At 44.1% G+C, this 16,752-nt stretch overlaps 1 protein-coding gene across 11 annotated transcripts in view; it reads right to left on the minus strand.

Moving 5' to 3' along the window:
* LOC138763025 (sodium-coupled neutral amino acid transporter 3-like) overlaps nt 1-16,752 on the minus strand; it is a 200,536-nt gene that overhangs the window by 130,532 nt on the left and 53,252 nt on the right. For 6 of the 11 annotated variants that reach the window (XR_011357287.1, XM_069936542.1, XM_069936539.1 and 3 more), the window contains one exon: nt 392-538. Coding sequence is in view for 10 of the 11 variants with exons in the window: in XM_069936542.1 (XP_069792643.1) it covers nt 392-501 (110 nt within the window). In the remaining variant the exon portion in view is untranslated. Of the gene's footprint in view, nt 1-391; nt 539-6,516; nt 6,659-8,509; nt 8,683-11,338; nt 11,561-16,752 lie in introns of those variants that run through there. The other 5 variants (XM_069936534.1, XM_069936536.1, XM_069936537.1 and 2 more) reach the window with 5 other exon arrangements.

Genomic DNA, 16,752 nt, shown 5'->3' on the forward strand with positions numbered 1-16,752 from the left:
AGACACACGATTATGCAGGAAATGGAAGAAAATCAATCAAGTTCAGGCAGAAGAGATTTCACTTAGAATTAGCACTGTTGGCATAGACACGCCTTTACAGCATCATCGATCAGAAATGGACCGGGGTTCAAATCCCATGCTGTCTGTAAGGAGTTTGTACACTCTCCCTGTGTCTGCGTGGCTCTTCTCTGGGGGCTCTGGTTTCCTCCCACCATTCAAAACGTACCGGGGGTGTAGGTTAATGAGATGTAAATTGGGTGGCTCGGACCCGTGGGCCAAAATGGCCTGTTACTATGCTGTATGTCCAAATTTTAAAAAATAATAATTTAGCATGTCATTTTGCAATTATCGTGAACTAAAGGCCCAGTTCCTGTGCTGAACAGTCACCCACCTGTCCTCCTCTGTGGACACTTTGATTGGCACAGTAAGATCTTCCATGTGGTTGCCATTTGGAATTATCTCCACCATTTCTGCCTCTTTATCTGCTTGTACGCATTCCATGTTGTCTCACTTCTTGTCCAGATGGGTGTAGATATTACTAAAAAATTAAAAAGACAATCAAATGTTTATAGAAAGTATTGGTCTTTGTTTCTCAATTAATTGTGATGAACGTCAATACTGGCGGTTCATTGCACCCATACACATTGTGAGGTTCTGGGGTGTGACTGGATTGTGCTGAGGAGTCTGGTGATCTCCACTTGGGATCTGGAAACCAGGTGACCAGATAAAGCACCTGTGCTTCCAACTACACCAAGCAGAATCACAAAATGATCTTACACTGCTCACAGCCCAAAGCCAGTAAGTTTCTAGAATGCAGGTACTCCCCTGACTTGCGATCCATGTGACTTATGTCTATCCGCTCATTCGACTGAATAATTTTTTAAATTAAAAAAATATAAAACTTACATGATTACAGCCATGTTGGCTGGTGTCCAACCTCTCGCAAGAGCTGGCCTTGGTGGCCGCAATGTTGGCTGATGTCCAACCTCTCGCGAGAGCTGGCCGCCATATTGGCTGGTGACCGCCATATTGGCCGGTGACCGCCATATTGGCTGGTGACCGCCATATTGGCTGGTGGCCAACCTCTCGTGAGAGCTGGCCTTGGTGGCCACCATATTGGGATATTTCACCCCATTTTAACTCCTTGTGTCCCATTTTTCCTGATTCTGTTGCTTAATATTCTGACGGTCAGGCAGATTTTAGAGGCCAGTAGAGTCGGCAGGGTGCTTAGGGTCCACAGCCACAGAGAGAATGAGAAGGATTCGGAGATAGAGAATGGAAGGAAATTGATTATTTTTCTTCAGTATCACAGGTCAGGCAATTCCCTGACATGCGTCCTTTCCAAGATACGACTGATCATCCAGAACGGAACATGGACGTATGTCAAGAATTACCTGTATAAAATTCTACCCCTACTCATGGAGATGAAGCTAAAATGAGAAAGAAAGAAAAAAATTGCAATAATTTAAATTAAATTAAATATCCAACAATGAATAAAATTGAAAGCAGCAGAATCTAAAGGTTAGGCATCAGTGAGGATGGTTAGTAGTGAGTGAGATTTCCGATTTTGTTTTAAGTGACTTTGAAAGGCAGTCTTTTTGACAGTTAGTGGGCACCTGACACATAATTCCAACTATTTCACATCTTTCTCTGTGTTTTAATGCACCATTTTTTGTCAGTGTAATTAAGACAGTGACCCCTGATGTTATTCTTTAATTATTCACGTGCAACGTCTCTAGGTTCCTGTTTGATTTAGATTCCTGTTGTGGTGAGCCTTGAAGAACTCACTAATACTATTATTGAGAAGTGACATGTAGCCTTAACCTTAACTTAATGGGAGTCCATTTTTATTGTGGTGTCTGCTCCTGGGTGAGATGCAGTCAGGCAGCTTTTTTCTGTACAAGGGTCAACAGATGCCAATGACCACCCTCTCTCACCAATGTTAATCACTGTCTGAGACATTCAATGACCCAACCCAAACCTAACCCTAAACTGAAACCCAAACCTAACCTCAACCCAAAGCTTAACCCGAAACTGAACCCTAACCTGAGCCCCAACCCTAACCTCAATCTCAACCCCTGAAATGGGAAGGATCACCCACTAGAAACATAGAATGCAGACTTACCACTGGACCCACATTGCCCCCCACCTTACTCCCTAACTCCAGGAGAGTACACACAACCCCAACCATGAAGGGACCTACTAAAGAACAGAAACAAGGTTACCCACTTGACAGATATTAGCAACTTGCTCCAAGATGCATTCAATACACATAAAAACTGTGGGGAAAGAAGGATGGCAGTGATCCCCCCAAGAGCCAGGAACAGGTCCAGGGCATGGGCCAACAAAAGTGGCAGTTTACAGTGCATCAAAACCTCAGAGAAAAAGAGGGCAAGTGAACACAAGAGGGATGATTTTCCCGCTGCCCACATATTGACAATCTCACCCTGATGCGTGGTTTCTCAACCTGTTCTAATGAACCATGTCCAGCAGAAAGCCAGTTCACAGCTATTAGAGGAGATTCAGATAGAGCTTCAATTACATCTGTACAATAGAATTGTACCATACAAGAGGTATTTAGAGTTGGTGTCCAGTCCAGAGTCACACAAGAGACCGCTGGAATCTGGAGCAAATGGCTAGAGGATCTCAGCACCAGTGGGAGAAAGAGAATAGTTGACATTTCTGCTTGGAAACCTTCAACCAGCCTCGACGAGTCAGACTTCACTTCCAAAATAAGAAAGATAAGCATTTACTTCTGTATTTGCTGGTTTTCAAAATTTCTCTTTTCTTATATTCACCTTTAATCTATGAAGATTACTCTTGATGATATGAAAAATTGAGAAAATTCATCACATACATGACCATGAAATGAAAACTGATTAGCCTTGTGATTCTCAACCTTTTCCTTTCCACTCAAGTGCCACTTTAACTAATCCCTGTGCCATCGGTGCTCTGTGATTAGCAAGGGATTGCTTAAGATGGGATGAGAGTGGGAAGGTTGAGGATCACTGTTCCAGATCCGATTGTTACTGAAATATTGAGGAAAAACTGTCATTGGCTCATTTTCTTTGGAGTTATGAAACTGTGCACATGACGAGTCAATGAGGTACGATTAAAACAATAGTTTTCAAACTTTTTCTTTCCACCCACATCCCACCTTAAGCAACCCCTTACTAATCACAGAGCACCCTTGGTGTAGAGAATACTTAGAGTGGTGTGTGAATGGAAAGAAAAAGGTTGAGAAGCAGTGCTTTAAATAATCATCTTATCAGATACATTATTCCTAAGGAACAGATTTGGGAATGGCAGAGAGCGAGAAATGAGGGCCTGAATGCAAAAATATGCAACGTGTTGCCAGCAAGTTCTACAGGTTGTAGCGTTTGTGACAGAGTTAACAAAAACCTCAGAACTAGCATGAACTTACTCAAGATCATTAACAATGAAAGCTTAGGTTGAAGCTTCTTTCATTCAAAGACGACTTTTGTTTCATTCTTTTGCTTCATTTATGGGAGAGTATTTGTACATACAAATTATGAAACTGATGAGAATGTGGTGGGAGAGCAGGAAAGGAAGAACTTCAGTTTCACACACAATGAGTTCCTAATCCAGGAAGTATTAACAATGAGCCATTAAGAATTATGTCCCTGAATGCCTGATATTTTGTTCTGGATCACGTGTAGAATCCATCACAACATTGAAAAAGAGCCTTTGAGTCTGGATCATCGCTTTGCAGAGAAATCCAGTCAGTCCCACCCACCTGCCCATTCTCAACAGCCTTTCAATGTTTTTTTTCACTGCCGTGATTTTACCCAATTCCCTTCTGCAAGTCACAGTCAAATTTGCTTTCAAAACACTCTCAGGCAGTGCATTCCAGATCATTCCAACAAATAGATTTGCTTTGTAACACTTGTGTGTTACAGCCACATGCTAAGGGTGAGTGGTAAGGGTAAGTTACAAGACCAGCTTCCAGTCAAAGGCTTTAAATGATGGTGAGAACCTGACTGCACATCTCTTTCATTTTCTGACATCCAAATTTTAGAATAAGATTGCAATTTTCAATCTGTTCCAAAACATCTTTATTCTCTGCCAAATTGTTTAATGACAAAATAATTCGTTCAGGTGTGTTGCCATTCGGCGTAGGCGATCATGTCTCTCCACCCATCACTATCTCTGACCCTCCGAATTGTAGCTGTTGCCTCCCCTGTTCTCCTTCAGTGAAGGCTCAGTCTTTGAGCTGAGACCGTAGTCAATGTCGAGTTCATGATTATACAAGGGGAAAGATACTGAAGTGGTTTCCCGTTGCCTTCTTCAGTTGCAGTGTCCATACTGGATGGGTCACCCTGCCCATTGATCAGCAGATTCATCTGGTTTTACAATCATCAATTCCAATTTGTAGAATCTGCCTGTAAAAACCATTCACCATCAGCAATCCATGGCTTCACGTGACCCTAATTGGGAGGCTAAGCAGGTCCTACACCTTGACCTGTAGGCTATCAGACGGAAGGAGCACCTTACACCTCCTTTTGCTGAGCAACTGCGTAGCACCGACACCATGTCAGTGCCTTAGCTCTCGAAAATAGCAGGACAAAAGAAGGCCTTTGAGCCCAAGCTGTCCATGCTAACAAATTTGGCTACCCATGTTGGTTCTGGTTGCCAGTGTTTGGCCCATATCCCTCTCAACCTTTCCTCTACATGTACCTGTCTTTTAGAAGTTATAGTCATATCTGCCCCTACCACTTCCTCTGACAGCTTGTTTCATATACGCTCTACTCTCTGTGTGAAAAATGTGCCCCTCAGATCCCTTTCCCCTCTCACCTTAAATCTGTAGATTTTAAGATTCTTCTACTCTGGGGGAAATAAAACTACAAATATTTACCTTATCTCTGCCCCTCAGGATTTTATATATCTTCATAAGGTTTCCCGTTCAGCATTCGATAAGCCGGAGAGAAAAGCCTCTCTTTTTAATTCAAGACCGTTAGTCCCAGTAATGTTCTCATCAGTTTTTCTGCATCTTTTCTGTCCCATAGCTAGGTTATGAAAACTGCACACAATATTCAAAGACATTCACAGGTACCATTATTCCAAAGGTCAATTATTATAGATATAAGAAGAATTTAGTTGATCATAGTTAGTGAACCACACACAAGAAAGAATGTAGAGACACTGTAAAAGGTATAAGAAAAAAAAATTAAAGGACCACATTTGGATGAAGAGGGTTGGGGGTATGTTCTCTTTGAAATATGAACGCCTTGACTGGATGGTAACCTTGAAAGCAGTCTTTAACATTTGTCCGTACTTGAGGAGTCAGGGAGCATTTTATTTATGGGTATGATCTGGAATGTACACCCTGAAAGTGTAATAGATAAATATTCACTGCAGCTCTGAAATAATAATGTGAAAGTGAAACTATTGTAAGGCAATGGTTCACACAGTGGTTAGCGCAATGCTATTACAGTGACCCAAGTTTGAATCCCGCACTGCCTGTGAGGAGTTTGTACACTCTCCCCATGCCAGTGTGGGTTTTCCCCGGGGGCTCTGATTTCCTCCCACCGTTCAAAATATATACCAGGGGTTGTAGGTTAATTGGTGCATTTGAGCAGCAAGGGTTTGTGGGCTGGAAGGGCCTGTTACCGTGCTGTATGTCTAAAATTTTTTTTTTAATTGAATAAATAGGTCCTCACAGAGGTCTTTAAACTGAAGAGATTGGATAGGTTCATTTCTGGGAATTCCAAAATCGGAACTTTTACATGTACAATACACTCAATAAATCTAATTGATGCATTTATTGTGAATCTAGAGAAGACCATTTGGTAGAGGAATGGAAGGGTATGGTGAAAGAAGAAATCAACTGAGATGAGATTTGTGTTTAACTTACCTAATGGCATCAAGTAGATTTGATGAACGGCCTGTAACTGCGCTGGTGCTTTTGAAGTATAATCAGACTTTTGAATGACCCTTTACAATGGTAAAATTATATTGCCTTTGCTCTGAACCCACTGATCTGCCTCTGTAACTCTGCACGTGGGATGTCGAGCTGCCTGCTCGCAAAACAAATGTTATCACTGCCCCTTGGTAAGTGCGACCATGAACGAATCCAAGTTATCCACCATTCTGAATGAGGAGATATACTGTACATGGCCAATCAACAAGCATCGGATCATCAGCTCCATCTTTGACCATGGATCCCTTTGATTTCAACTTCACTCCTGGGAGAATAGCATTACTCCATTTCCCAAGCGAACCCCTCAATTAAATTTCAGTCTGTGACTCACATTCCTGTGCGTCCATTATTCTCTCTGCAGATTTAAACCTTGGGAACAGAGACTGCTGTGTGCAATTGAATATTTGAACAGCAAAGTGCTGGTGCCACCCTCCCTTACTTTCCTCTGGAATCCAAGCCGACGCCAGCTGTGAGCAGCACTGAAGCTCACTTATGAACCTTTGCCTGAAACTGTTGGCTTACTTAGTTTTCCCCTTCAAAAAAAAAATGTTGAACATAAAAAGGCTTTCTCCTACCAGTTCCCAGGACAGACTTTCATTTCCAGCATCTTATCACAACTCTTCTTTCCATTGTGCTGCAGATTTTTAAATCCTGAAATTTCTTTCTGCTTCAGAACAGGATGGACCTCTGAGATTTCTCAGGCATTACGCATTACACCTACAAAAAGAATTTTGTCCGCTAAGTTCACCTTGATTTATGCCTTTTAACAAATCATGACTTTTCAAACTCGTCCTGGATTAATTCTGATTTAAGCTTTGCCTTGTTTTCAAATGTTTTCTCACTATGCATTTGGTTGCTGACCATCAGGGTTTGGGGAGATGGAGAGAAACTTCCTCCAGGGTTTTCTCTCTGCGAGGTCAGGCCTCACTGTGGACTTACAGTGATCTGTGGGAAGGCAGGAACAGGAAAATGGCTATTTGTTCCTCTGAGCCTGCTTCATCGCTCAGTCTGACAATGAGTCTGACTGCCGTCAGCTCCGTGCAGGCTTTAAACAGCCTGTCAAAGGAGCTGATGGTGGTTGATTTTAAAACCCCGCGACTGCGGGGTCTGGGCCCAGGGCAGCAGCACCTTTGATTGGAAGTGGCCACGAGGCATTATAGACCCCGGGGAAGCTGAGAACAAGGCACTGGGTACCAGAAAGTGGAAGAGCACACCCTGTTTGAGAAGGAGAAGCAGATGAGATGACCCACGGGCCAGTGTCGACGGTGGCGGACCAGTGAGGGGCTCTGAGGCTGAAGAACAGAAGAGCGGCGGGCTGTTGGCGATTCGAGGCGAGGAACCCATGCAGGGATTCACACCAGGCAGTGGGCAGCTGGAGACTGACTCGAGGTTGTCTGAAGGGGTACCAGGTTGTCGGAACTGAGATGCAAGAGGGTGCTGGAAGCTTCCTGATCGTGTCAGAGGTGTGCCTCTGTGTGGTGTACATACAAGTCATATGTAAATTACATAACCTTTCCTGGTTGACCGTGTTCCCACTAGCCTGCTTGTGACTCCTCCCCCTTTCTTCCCCATAAAGGCCATTATGCCACAAGCCTGCCTCACAATTCAAGTCCAGGTCAGTGTGAGCGACCAACACAGGGATGTTGTCCACCTCCTGTAAATAAAAGCCTTCAGTTTCAGCAACTTCAGTCTTTGTGCAATTGATCGGGTATCAATCTGGATCTCAGGTTGCAGACGGTTTGGACTGAAGGCTGTGTGGTTGCAGAATCTATGGACACTCAGTGACTCTGGGGGGGGGGGGGGGTTGACCTCTCTTTTGCTTCTCTTTCTCTGGCCGCAAGGGGCACCAGACAATTTGTGCTGATGGCAAATCTTTGTCTGCCTTACGATAGACTAAAGGAAATGTTGTGTACTATCACATTTTCTGTTTTATTACATGACAATGAAATAATCTTGAATTGAATCTTGAATGTGCACCAGAACTGTTATTTTGTTGGTCCAAATCCCTTATTTCTATCACCTAATAACAATCCAACAGTTCCACTTGAGAGCGTTTCTGCTCATCCCACTGCATTTAGCAACCATCTGAGGGAGAGAGTACTAGATTTCCGCTATCCAATGTGTGAAAGAAAGCTCTTACCCATCATGCTTAATTTATGCCTCTTATTCTCAAATTCCTCTCTCGAGAAAAAACAAGTCTAACTTTTCACTCTGCCATGGTGCGGGAAGTTGAGGTACAATTTGGATGTAAACAAGACATTCATTTCCAAAGAGAGAGGCGCTGATAAAGATATCTATCATTTGCTGACCCATTCCTTCCTCAGTGGGACAAGAACTTACTCTGTAGTTAATTGGAGAGCACGGTAATAATACAGAATCCATCAGAAGGAGTCAAGTTAATTGCTGTTTTATGGAAAGAGCTGAGAAAGTTTCCTGGGTTGGCATCAGCCCCTCTTTGTCTTCACCCAAAGTTTCACTTGCAATTGTTGTTTGTACAATGTGGGTGGCTCAAAATGCTATTATATAAGTTCCTTATTGTTGTAGCTTCTCGTTGCCGATAATACTTGCCTTACTGTGGCAACTCAGCGGATGTACACTCACAATGGCATATTTAGATTTTGTTTACTTCGAAAATGTCTTCCCACAAGACCGGTCATGAAGTTTCAGCTGATCAACAAAAGCATCTTGACAGTTGCACAGCACCTTTAACACACAGCAAGGCTCCTTGAATCACTCCATGGCTGTAATGATGGAGGAAAGTAGGTCACATACTTGAGAAAGTGGTGGGACACAGAACGTAGCTTCGAGGAAACTTCTGATGAAAGGGTGAAGGCAACCAGATTGAGGAAAATATTCCCAGAGTCCTGAGACAGCAATAATTAATGTGGATAGATGGCTTAATTTTAAAATAATTCTAACACTATACACCTCTGATCTAGGGTCAGATGGTTCCTCAGGCAACACACAAAATGATGGAGGAACTCAGCGGGTCAGGCAGCATCCATGGAAGTCAGAGGACAGTTTTGGGCCAAAACTCTTCCTGAGGCTGACCTGATGAGGGTACAAAGGGGGATGGGTGGTGAGAATTCCTTTATGAGGCTCTTAAAATACCCACGCACTTGCGAAAAGGCTGATTGTCACGCATCCGTGCACTGACTGTGTCGATGAGAACTTCCTACACAGCACGGGGCTACAGCTGGCCCATGCAGAGAATTTTTAAAAAAATTCTTGGTCTCTCTGTAAATATGCCCTCACAGGGTTGAACGGAACAGGTTGGGAGGTTGGAATGATTACTAATGATTTTAAGACTCCGGTAAAAACAATGAAAGTATTTAAAATGGGGCAACAGCATAAAAGAGTTGCACTTAGTTCTGTAACCCTTGAATAGTAGACACTATTCATAAACTTCAACATCCTGCAGCACAGGACTAAAGATCTCTATTTGTCTTTCAAGATGCTTATTCATTTTCCTTCCTAATAATAGAGCTGCAAAAATAATTATCATATTCTCCATTAGAAAATCACACAGTATCGACTGGGATGTGCAAAGAATGCGCTCAGCTTAAAGCTGCAGAACTGGAGCTTTCAGGCAGGTTCGATTCCTTGGAGAAGCTGACATAGAAATGTCCACATTGGGAAAAGGACAGATTCTACTGAATCCCCCAGCTGAAAAATTTTACCAACAGCCTTCTTGCTTTTATCTCAGTGCTCAGTTCAAGGGTAACACACAGCCCTAAATGATTCATAACATTTAAACGAGGAAATGTTCCTTGGATGCAGAGGCTGCAGGTTGTGAAACCATCTCTTCTGTATTTATTCAGCAAATTTTACAACTTTAGTGAAGTACTGTAAAACCCCCGGTATCCGGCACCTATAGAACCGGATATGCAAATTTTCCAGTTGCGTGAGACTCACTCTTGCAATGCTTAACTAATACACCTGCATTAAGAATAAACAGTTGAAAAAGGCAGAAATCAGTGCAAAATAAAGTCATTGGGGAAAAAAAATCAGTATTGTATTCTTTAATTATGTAAAGTCCACTTTAATCTGGTAATTCCCATCATTTACAAAATTTAAATTTAAATTCAAACCCTGGTCACCAGCGCTGTAACAGTGTTGCTATGTTAACCGTGCCGCTGTCATAATTTAATCACCAGGTGCACCCCCGCCCGAAGTTTACAGATAAAGCCTTACGAATATACTTAATACTAATAAAGACTCTTTCGAGGTAGGGATAGGGAGACACTTTGGGAGAGTTGCCCCAGTGACATTAGCCGGCCCTTCATCCTGGGCATTGCCATTTTATTCAAACACAGCTTTACTGAAACTTTATTCAAACACCTGCTGCGGGCAGGGCATGGCCGTGGGGGGGGGGGGGGGGGGGGCGGTGCTCCACTGGCTGAATGTTTGCTCCCACCTTCACCAAGGGGTTGTGTGTTGCTTCGGGGAACATTTACTTTCACAATTTTAAACTTACTTAAATTTTTATTCATTGCATTTATTTATTTTCTTAATCCTCTTTTTTTTTTGCCGGTTACTTGAATTTCAGATAATGGGGATTTTAATGTCTTGTCACTTATAAGGTGGGAGATGCAGTGGTTAATTTTATGCGCAACCTACTCCCACTGGTTGCATTGTCATTGCCATGTAATTTCTTCTGGGATGAATATCGGCTCAGATAATGGGGGAAAACTGCCCTGCTCTTTCTTGAAATAGAGTCGTGGCACCTTGCATGGGACTGCAAAGGACAAAGGGGGACTTGGCTTAACATTTCATCCAAAAGGAGACACTTCAGACAGTGCAGCGCTCTTGCAGTATTGCACTGGGAACATGTGCTCAGGTTTCTGAAGCAAGTCGACTGCCACTAACTTCAAATATCATTTTAGTTTATTTATGGCCTGATTGCCACACATCCGTGCACTGACTGGGTCGATGAGAACTTCCTACGCTGCTATTCACTAGATATGGTAGGAGTACAGGCTGGTTGCGGTTAGTAATCCAGAGACCTCAACTGATAATACAGCCATTGTGTGAGTTTCAGTCCCACCCCAACTCTTCACAAAATTTAATCTTGCTCTTTTAAAATATCTGAAACTTCGCAGAAGCCATGAAGTTCTCACAAGTGCCTCACTGATCTTCAAAAGACGCTTACCTGAGGGCACAATCCTGTAGAATTAACTTATAACCTCCTTCTAAATTGATGAGTGTCTCAGAGGAAAGCAAATTATTGTTACCTTTGTAATAATATTCAGGGGTTAGGAAGTGTACCATTTCATTTACCAGCACTTTAGAAATAAATGAATCAACTGGACTTTTCGATTTTCATAAAATTCATGGCAGGTAAAACTGTGTAAGCAATTAGCTATTAATATTCTGTACAAATTTTTGACATCACACCTTGCCGGGACTCTGTAACTGGATCCAGGTCTGTCCAGGTCAGTAGCAGAATGTTGAACACCATCACACTAAGCACTGGTGCACCTCAGAGCTGCGTGCTCAGTCCGCTCCCATTCCGCCACTGATTCGCAGCTGCAGTGCCAGATCCAGCTCCAACAGCGTCATCTAGTTTGCAGACGACACGACAGTCGTCGGCCTCATCAGCAACAACAATGAGTCGCACTACAGAGAAGAGGTGGAAAAACTCGTGAAATGGTGCGAGAGGAACAACCTGAGTCTCAACATGGACAAGACAAAGGAGGTGATCGTGGACTTCATGAGGATCAGGAATGACCACCCTCCACTACACTTGAACAACTCTGCAGAAAAAAGAGAGTGGAGAGCACTAAGTTCCTTGGAGTTCGCTTAACTAGTGATCTATCGTGGACACTCAACATCTCCTCACTTGTCAGGAAGGCCCAAAAGTATCTGCACTTCCTGAGAAGACTGAAGTGGGTAGGGCTGCTGGCCACCATCACGTCAACCTTCTGCAGGAGCTCTATCGAGAGCGTCCTGGCTGGCTGCATCACAGTGCGGTACGGTTGCTGTAGAGAAATGGATAAGAGGTCAAAGCACAGGACCGTAAGAGAGGCAGAAAGGAATCTCCCGCTCCTAATCAACGTGATCTACCTGAAGAGAGTGCACAAATCTTCCTTCCACTCTGCACACATCTTTCAGCTGCTCCCATCGAGGAAGAGATAGAGGAGGATCAGAAGCAGAACCACTAGGCTGAGGAACAGTTTCTTCCTACAGGCAGTGAGAATGCTGAATATTTATTCGTATTGATGAAATACTTGACCAGCATATGTATTGTTTATCTGTATATGTGTTAAGTCAACCTGTGTGTCTGTGTGTTTTGATCAGAGGACTGAAGAACGCTGTTTCGTCAGGTTGTACTTGTATAATCAGCTGACAATAAACTTGCCTTGACTTGATTTGAAACCCCCCCTAATTCTGATTGTTCCTTTGGTTACTTTGAGAACTATTTCAAGCCATTTAACCAACAATTTTTCATTGGGGTTGAGAACAACTTGTTTCATTTCCAGCTTCCCGAAGTAGCTGAAGAGTTCTGGAGATTCCAGTGGCTCCATCACAGTTGAGGCAGACAATCGGAGATGGGAAAGAGTGGTGGCTTGTTTCATTCCAGTACTTCCTCTGCTTGTACTTGACCACACGTATCCTGCCGAGAGATTCCAGTTGTTCTGCGCCTTCCCCAAGCACCTTCACCACTCTCTGAAATGACGAGGGGGGTTACATTTTTCAAGGAGGCTCTGAGAAGGTCCTTGAAGACATTTGTCTGTCCTGCTGGAAATCTATTCTGAAGAAGCTTAACACACCGTGCTTGCTTCAGGACTCAGTCAGGAATGCATCTATTGTGGTCTGCCCATTGTTGCAGATGGAATATGATCAGGGATTCGATGCTGGTGACATTGGCCTGGGAGAGGACACCAACAAAGGTTGCTATTGATAGACCTGTTCCAGTGTCTTGAGGTGAAACACGAAAGTCTGCAGACGGTGTGATTGCACTGAAAACACACAGAAATGCTGGAGGACCTCAGCTGGTCTCACAGCGTCCAAAGGAGGTAATACCTTGAAGAAGGGTTCAGGCTGGAAACATTGCTAAATGTAGCTTAACCTCCTGTGGAGCGTAGCGGAGTTCCTCCAGCATTTCTGGGTTTTTTTTACAGTGTATTGAGGAGTTTGCTATTGGACATCAATGCCTGCAAACCACACGAGTAAGCAGGGAGCAGAGTGAGCAGGGTAGCAGGTTTCAGATCGCCGAACACTCTCTTCAATCGACTACGTTGTTGGGGGGGCGGTAGGGTGATGGTGAATCCCATCAGTGGCATCTGCCTTCATTGAGAGGTAGCTCACAAGTCGCAGAACGCGAGTCACAGCTTGATTCAGGGCCTTCATTCAATGAATATTGAGTGAAAGGCCTATCCTGTCAAATGCTTCAGTGACTGATCGAGGTATATTGCCTCTGGATGTGTTTATCTACGCACTGCCCCCTTAATGTAAATTGATGACCGAGGTTGAGATGACCCTGATCCTTGTGCTGAGGTAATGAAAAGTGAACAATTTCCTGGGTTCCACTCCAATAGGTAGCTCAAGGAAGCTGAGTAATGTTGCAGCAATGAAGATCGAGAAGAGGATTAGTGTAAGACATGGCTTTGCTTGACTCAAACAAAAGCTATGCAAGGCGTTGCCAGGGGCGGTTGTGGAGGCCACATCATTGGGTGTTCACAACACAGAGATTGATAGGTTCTTGATTAGCCAGGGCATCAAAGGTTATGGGGAGAAGGCTGAGCAGTGGGGCTGCGTGGGAAAATAGATCAGCTCATGGTTAAATTGAGGGGCAGACTCGATGGGATGAATAGCCTATTTCTGGTCCTATGCCTTATGGTTTTATGGCAATGGAGTCTGTTGATCCGGTGGTAGAATTTTTGCATTAGTAAAGGATTCTCCCTAATCCCTCTCAGTTGACTGCAAAGGGGGCTTCATTGAGGCCAACAAAGACTTTGAGTGGCAATTGGTTCTGCTTCCTAATCTTCTACAGATCACAGGTATTTTGTGAGACCTTTTCAGTTGCCCAAATATATCTCCTTCATTTCCTGTTGAGAGGCACAATGATGTTCCCAGTCAAGGAATGCCTTCTGTTTGAGAGCTATTGGCTCCTGAATGTCCAAATTGTTTATAAATCAGCCCAGTCTCCTGGAAGAGAAGCCAAGGATCTCTTCAATAACTAGTGAACTTCAGGACAGACTAGTCACTATAGACATTTCAAACTCCTGCTGTTTGGAAGTTGTGTGGGACATTGAGTAGAACTCATTTTGCCAAGTCTTTGAGACTTTGATATCGACTTTCCTTGAAATGATGTAATTCCTACTTTTATAAATTTCTAAAACGCCCATTCAAGATTTCCCCTCTCCGCCATTCAATTTCAAAATCTGCATATCAGCTTTAGGTGAGCTGGACAAGGAGAGTGGGTACGAGTGAAAGGGAGGTGGTGGGCAGAAGTATTATGCTCATGCTAACCCATCCAAGATGATTCGGTATGAGGATGTACAAATGACCTGGGTTGCAGGCTCCCTTCCATGGGTAGAGATGGGAATTAGGGAGGCAGGGAAGAACTACAACAGTCACAGGCCTGTAGAATGTCTTCCTATCAAATTAACATGCTATTTCACCATTCTACTTGCAATCTAGAGGCAGATGCAGCTGGCATTCAAATGCATCAGAACTTTGAACTGACTTGAAATGTCATGTGAACTAAGATGGAGTGACAAAAGTTGTTTTGCAAGCTATCTAGGCAAGAATGAAGCATAGAAGCCCATGTCCACCTGATAATGGTCCCCCTGAATGGCCGCGGCTGAGGTGAGGAGAGCCCTATCCAAGGTGAACCCACACGAGGTGGCAGATTCAATATCTGATCTGGTACCGAAGGGCTGCGCAGATCAATTGTCGGAAGTCTTCACGAACAACATCTTCAACATCTTACTGCAGCAGTCCATCATTCCTGCAAAATTCAAGGCAGCAGCCAAGAGAGCGACAATAATGACTGCTGCACTGTGGCACTGACCTCCACCATTATGAAATTCTTCAAGGTTCTGGTGATGAAACGCACCAAAGCCCACCTCTCAGAGATGCTGGATCCATTTTAATTTGCCTATAGAAGAAACCATTCCACAGACAATGCTATACCCTAGTTGCTTCACTCTGTCCTGACCCACCTAGCGAATGACGCCTCATACACCAGGCTGCTGTTCATTGACTTCAGCTTAGCTGGTGGAGAAGCTGTCCTTGCCGGGACTCAACACCCCTCTCTGTAACTGGATCCTGGACTTCCTAATGGAAAGACCACAATCTGTCTGGGTTGGTAGCAGAATATCGAGCACTGTCTCTCTGAACACTGGCGCACCTCAGGGCCAGGTGCTCAGCCCACTCCTATTCATGCTATTGACCCACGCCTGCAGTGCCAGATCCAGCTCCAACAGCATCATCAAATTTGCAGATGACACGACGGTCGTCGGCCTTATCAGCAACAAAGATGAGTTGCACTGCAGAGAAGAGGTGGAAAATCTCGTGAAATGGTCCGAGAGGAACAACCTGAGTCCCAACGTGGATAAGACTAAGGAGATGATCGTGGACTTCAGGAGGATCGGGAACAACCGTCCTCCACTACATATCAACAGCTCTGCACTAGAGAGAGTGGAGAGCACCAGGTTCCTTGGAGTTCACTTAGCTAGTGACCTAGCGTGGATATCTCCTCACTTATCTGGATGGTGCAACATCGAGTGCACTTCCTGAGAAGACTGAAGCGGGCAAGGCTATGGCCACCATTATGCCAACCTTCTATAGGAGCTCTATTGAGAGCGTCCTGGCCGGCTGCATCACAGAAACTGCACTACAGTTGCTGCAGAGAAATGGATCAGAGGTCAATCCACAGGACCATGAGTGGCAGAGAGGATCTCTGGAGTCTCCCTCACCAGCCCCCCATGAACACGCGCAAGATCATTGAGGACCCCTTCTAACCCACACACAGCGTCTTTCAGCTCCACCTGTCAGGGAAGAGATCCAGGAGGATCAGAGCCGGCACCACCAGTCTGAGGGACAGCGTCTTCCCACAGACAGTAGGAATGCTGATCGACCAAAGGAACAGCTCACACTAACCATCCGAGACTCTCATTTGTACAAAACAATATATATTTAGTTATTTGTATGAATGACATACTTGTCCTGCGTATGTATTGTTTGCCCTGTGTGTTATGCCTGGTTGTGTGTCTGCATGTTTTGCTCTGAGGATCAGAGGATGCTGTTTTGTCGGGTTGTACTTGTACAATCAGATGACATAAACTTGCATTGACTTGATATACACAGTACAACAGGTAGTGCGAAAACATAAACAAAAGTGCCAGGTATAGTGTTAAAGAGAACAATTAATGTGTAAGACGTCATTTCAGAACAGCATATTCAGATATCAGATTGGACACATGGGTCTGAGAGGCATGCAGCTTAAAAAAAAAAGGGCCTTTGAGTCCAAACTGAGCAACAAGTGTCAACTCTGGTCATTCATTCTCAAATCCCATTTTATTCACACTCCCTTTGCATTACGCTGCTTCCCCAATTCTACCACTCACCCGCACACTTGGGGCAACTTTCAGTGGCCAATTCATCGACCCAACCATGTTTCTGGGGCATGGGAGGAAACTGCAGCCTCAGGAGGAAACAAATGAGTTTACAGGGAGAACATGCAGACACCACAGAGACAGCACCCGAGTCCAGGACTGAACCAGAATCCGCGAGGAAGCAGCTTTACCAGTTGTGGCACTGTGTTGCCTACGTGCTATTTCCCGAGGTGATTTGTGCTAAAT

The sequence above is a fragment of the Narcine bancroftii genome, chromosome 5, assembly GCF_036971445.1.
Source record: "Narcine bancroftii isolate sNarBan1 chromosome 5, sNarBan1.hap1, whole genome shotgun sequence".
In the NCBI taxonomy this organism is placed as follows: domain Eukaryota; kingdom Metazoa; phylum Chordata; class Chondrichthyes; order Torpediniformes; family Narcinidae; genus Narcine; species Narcine bancroftii.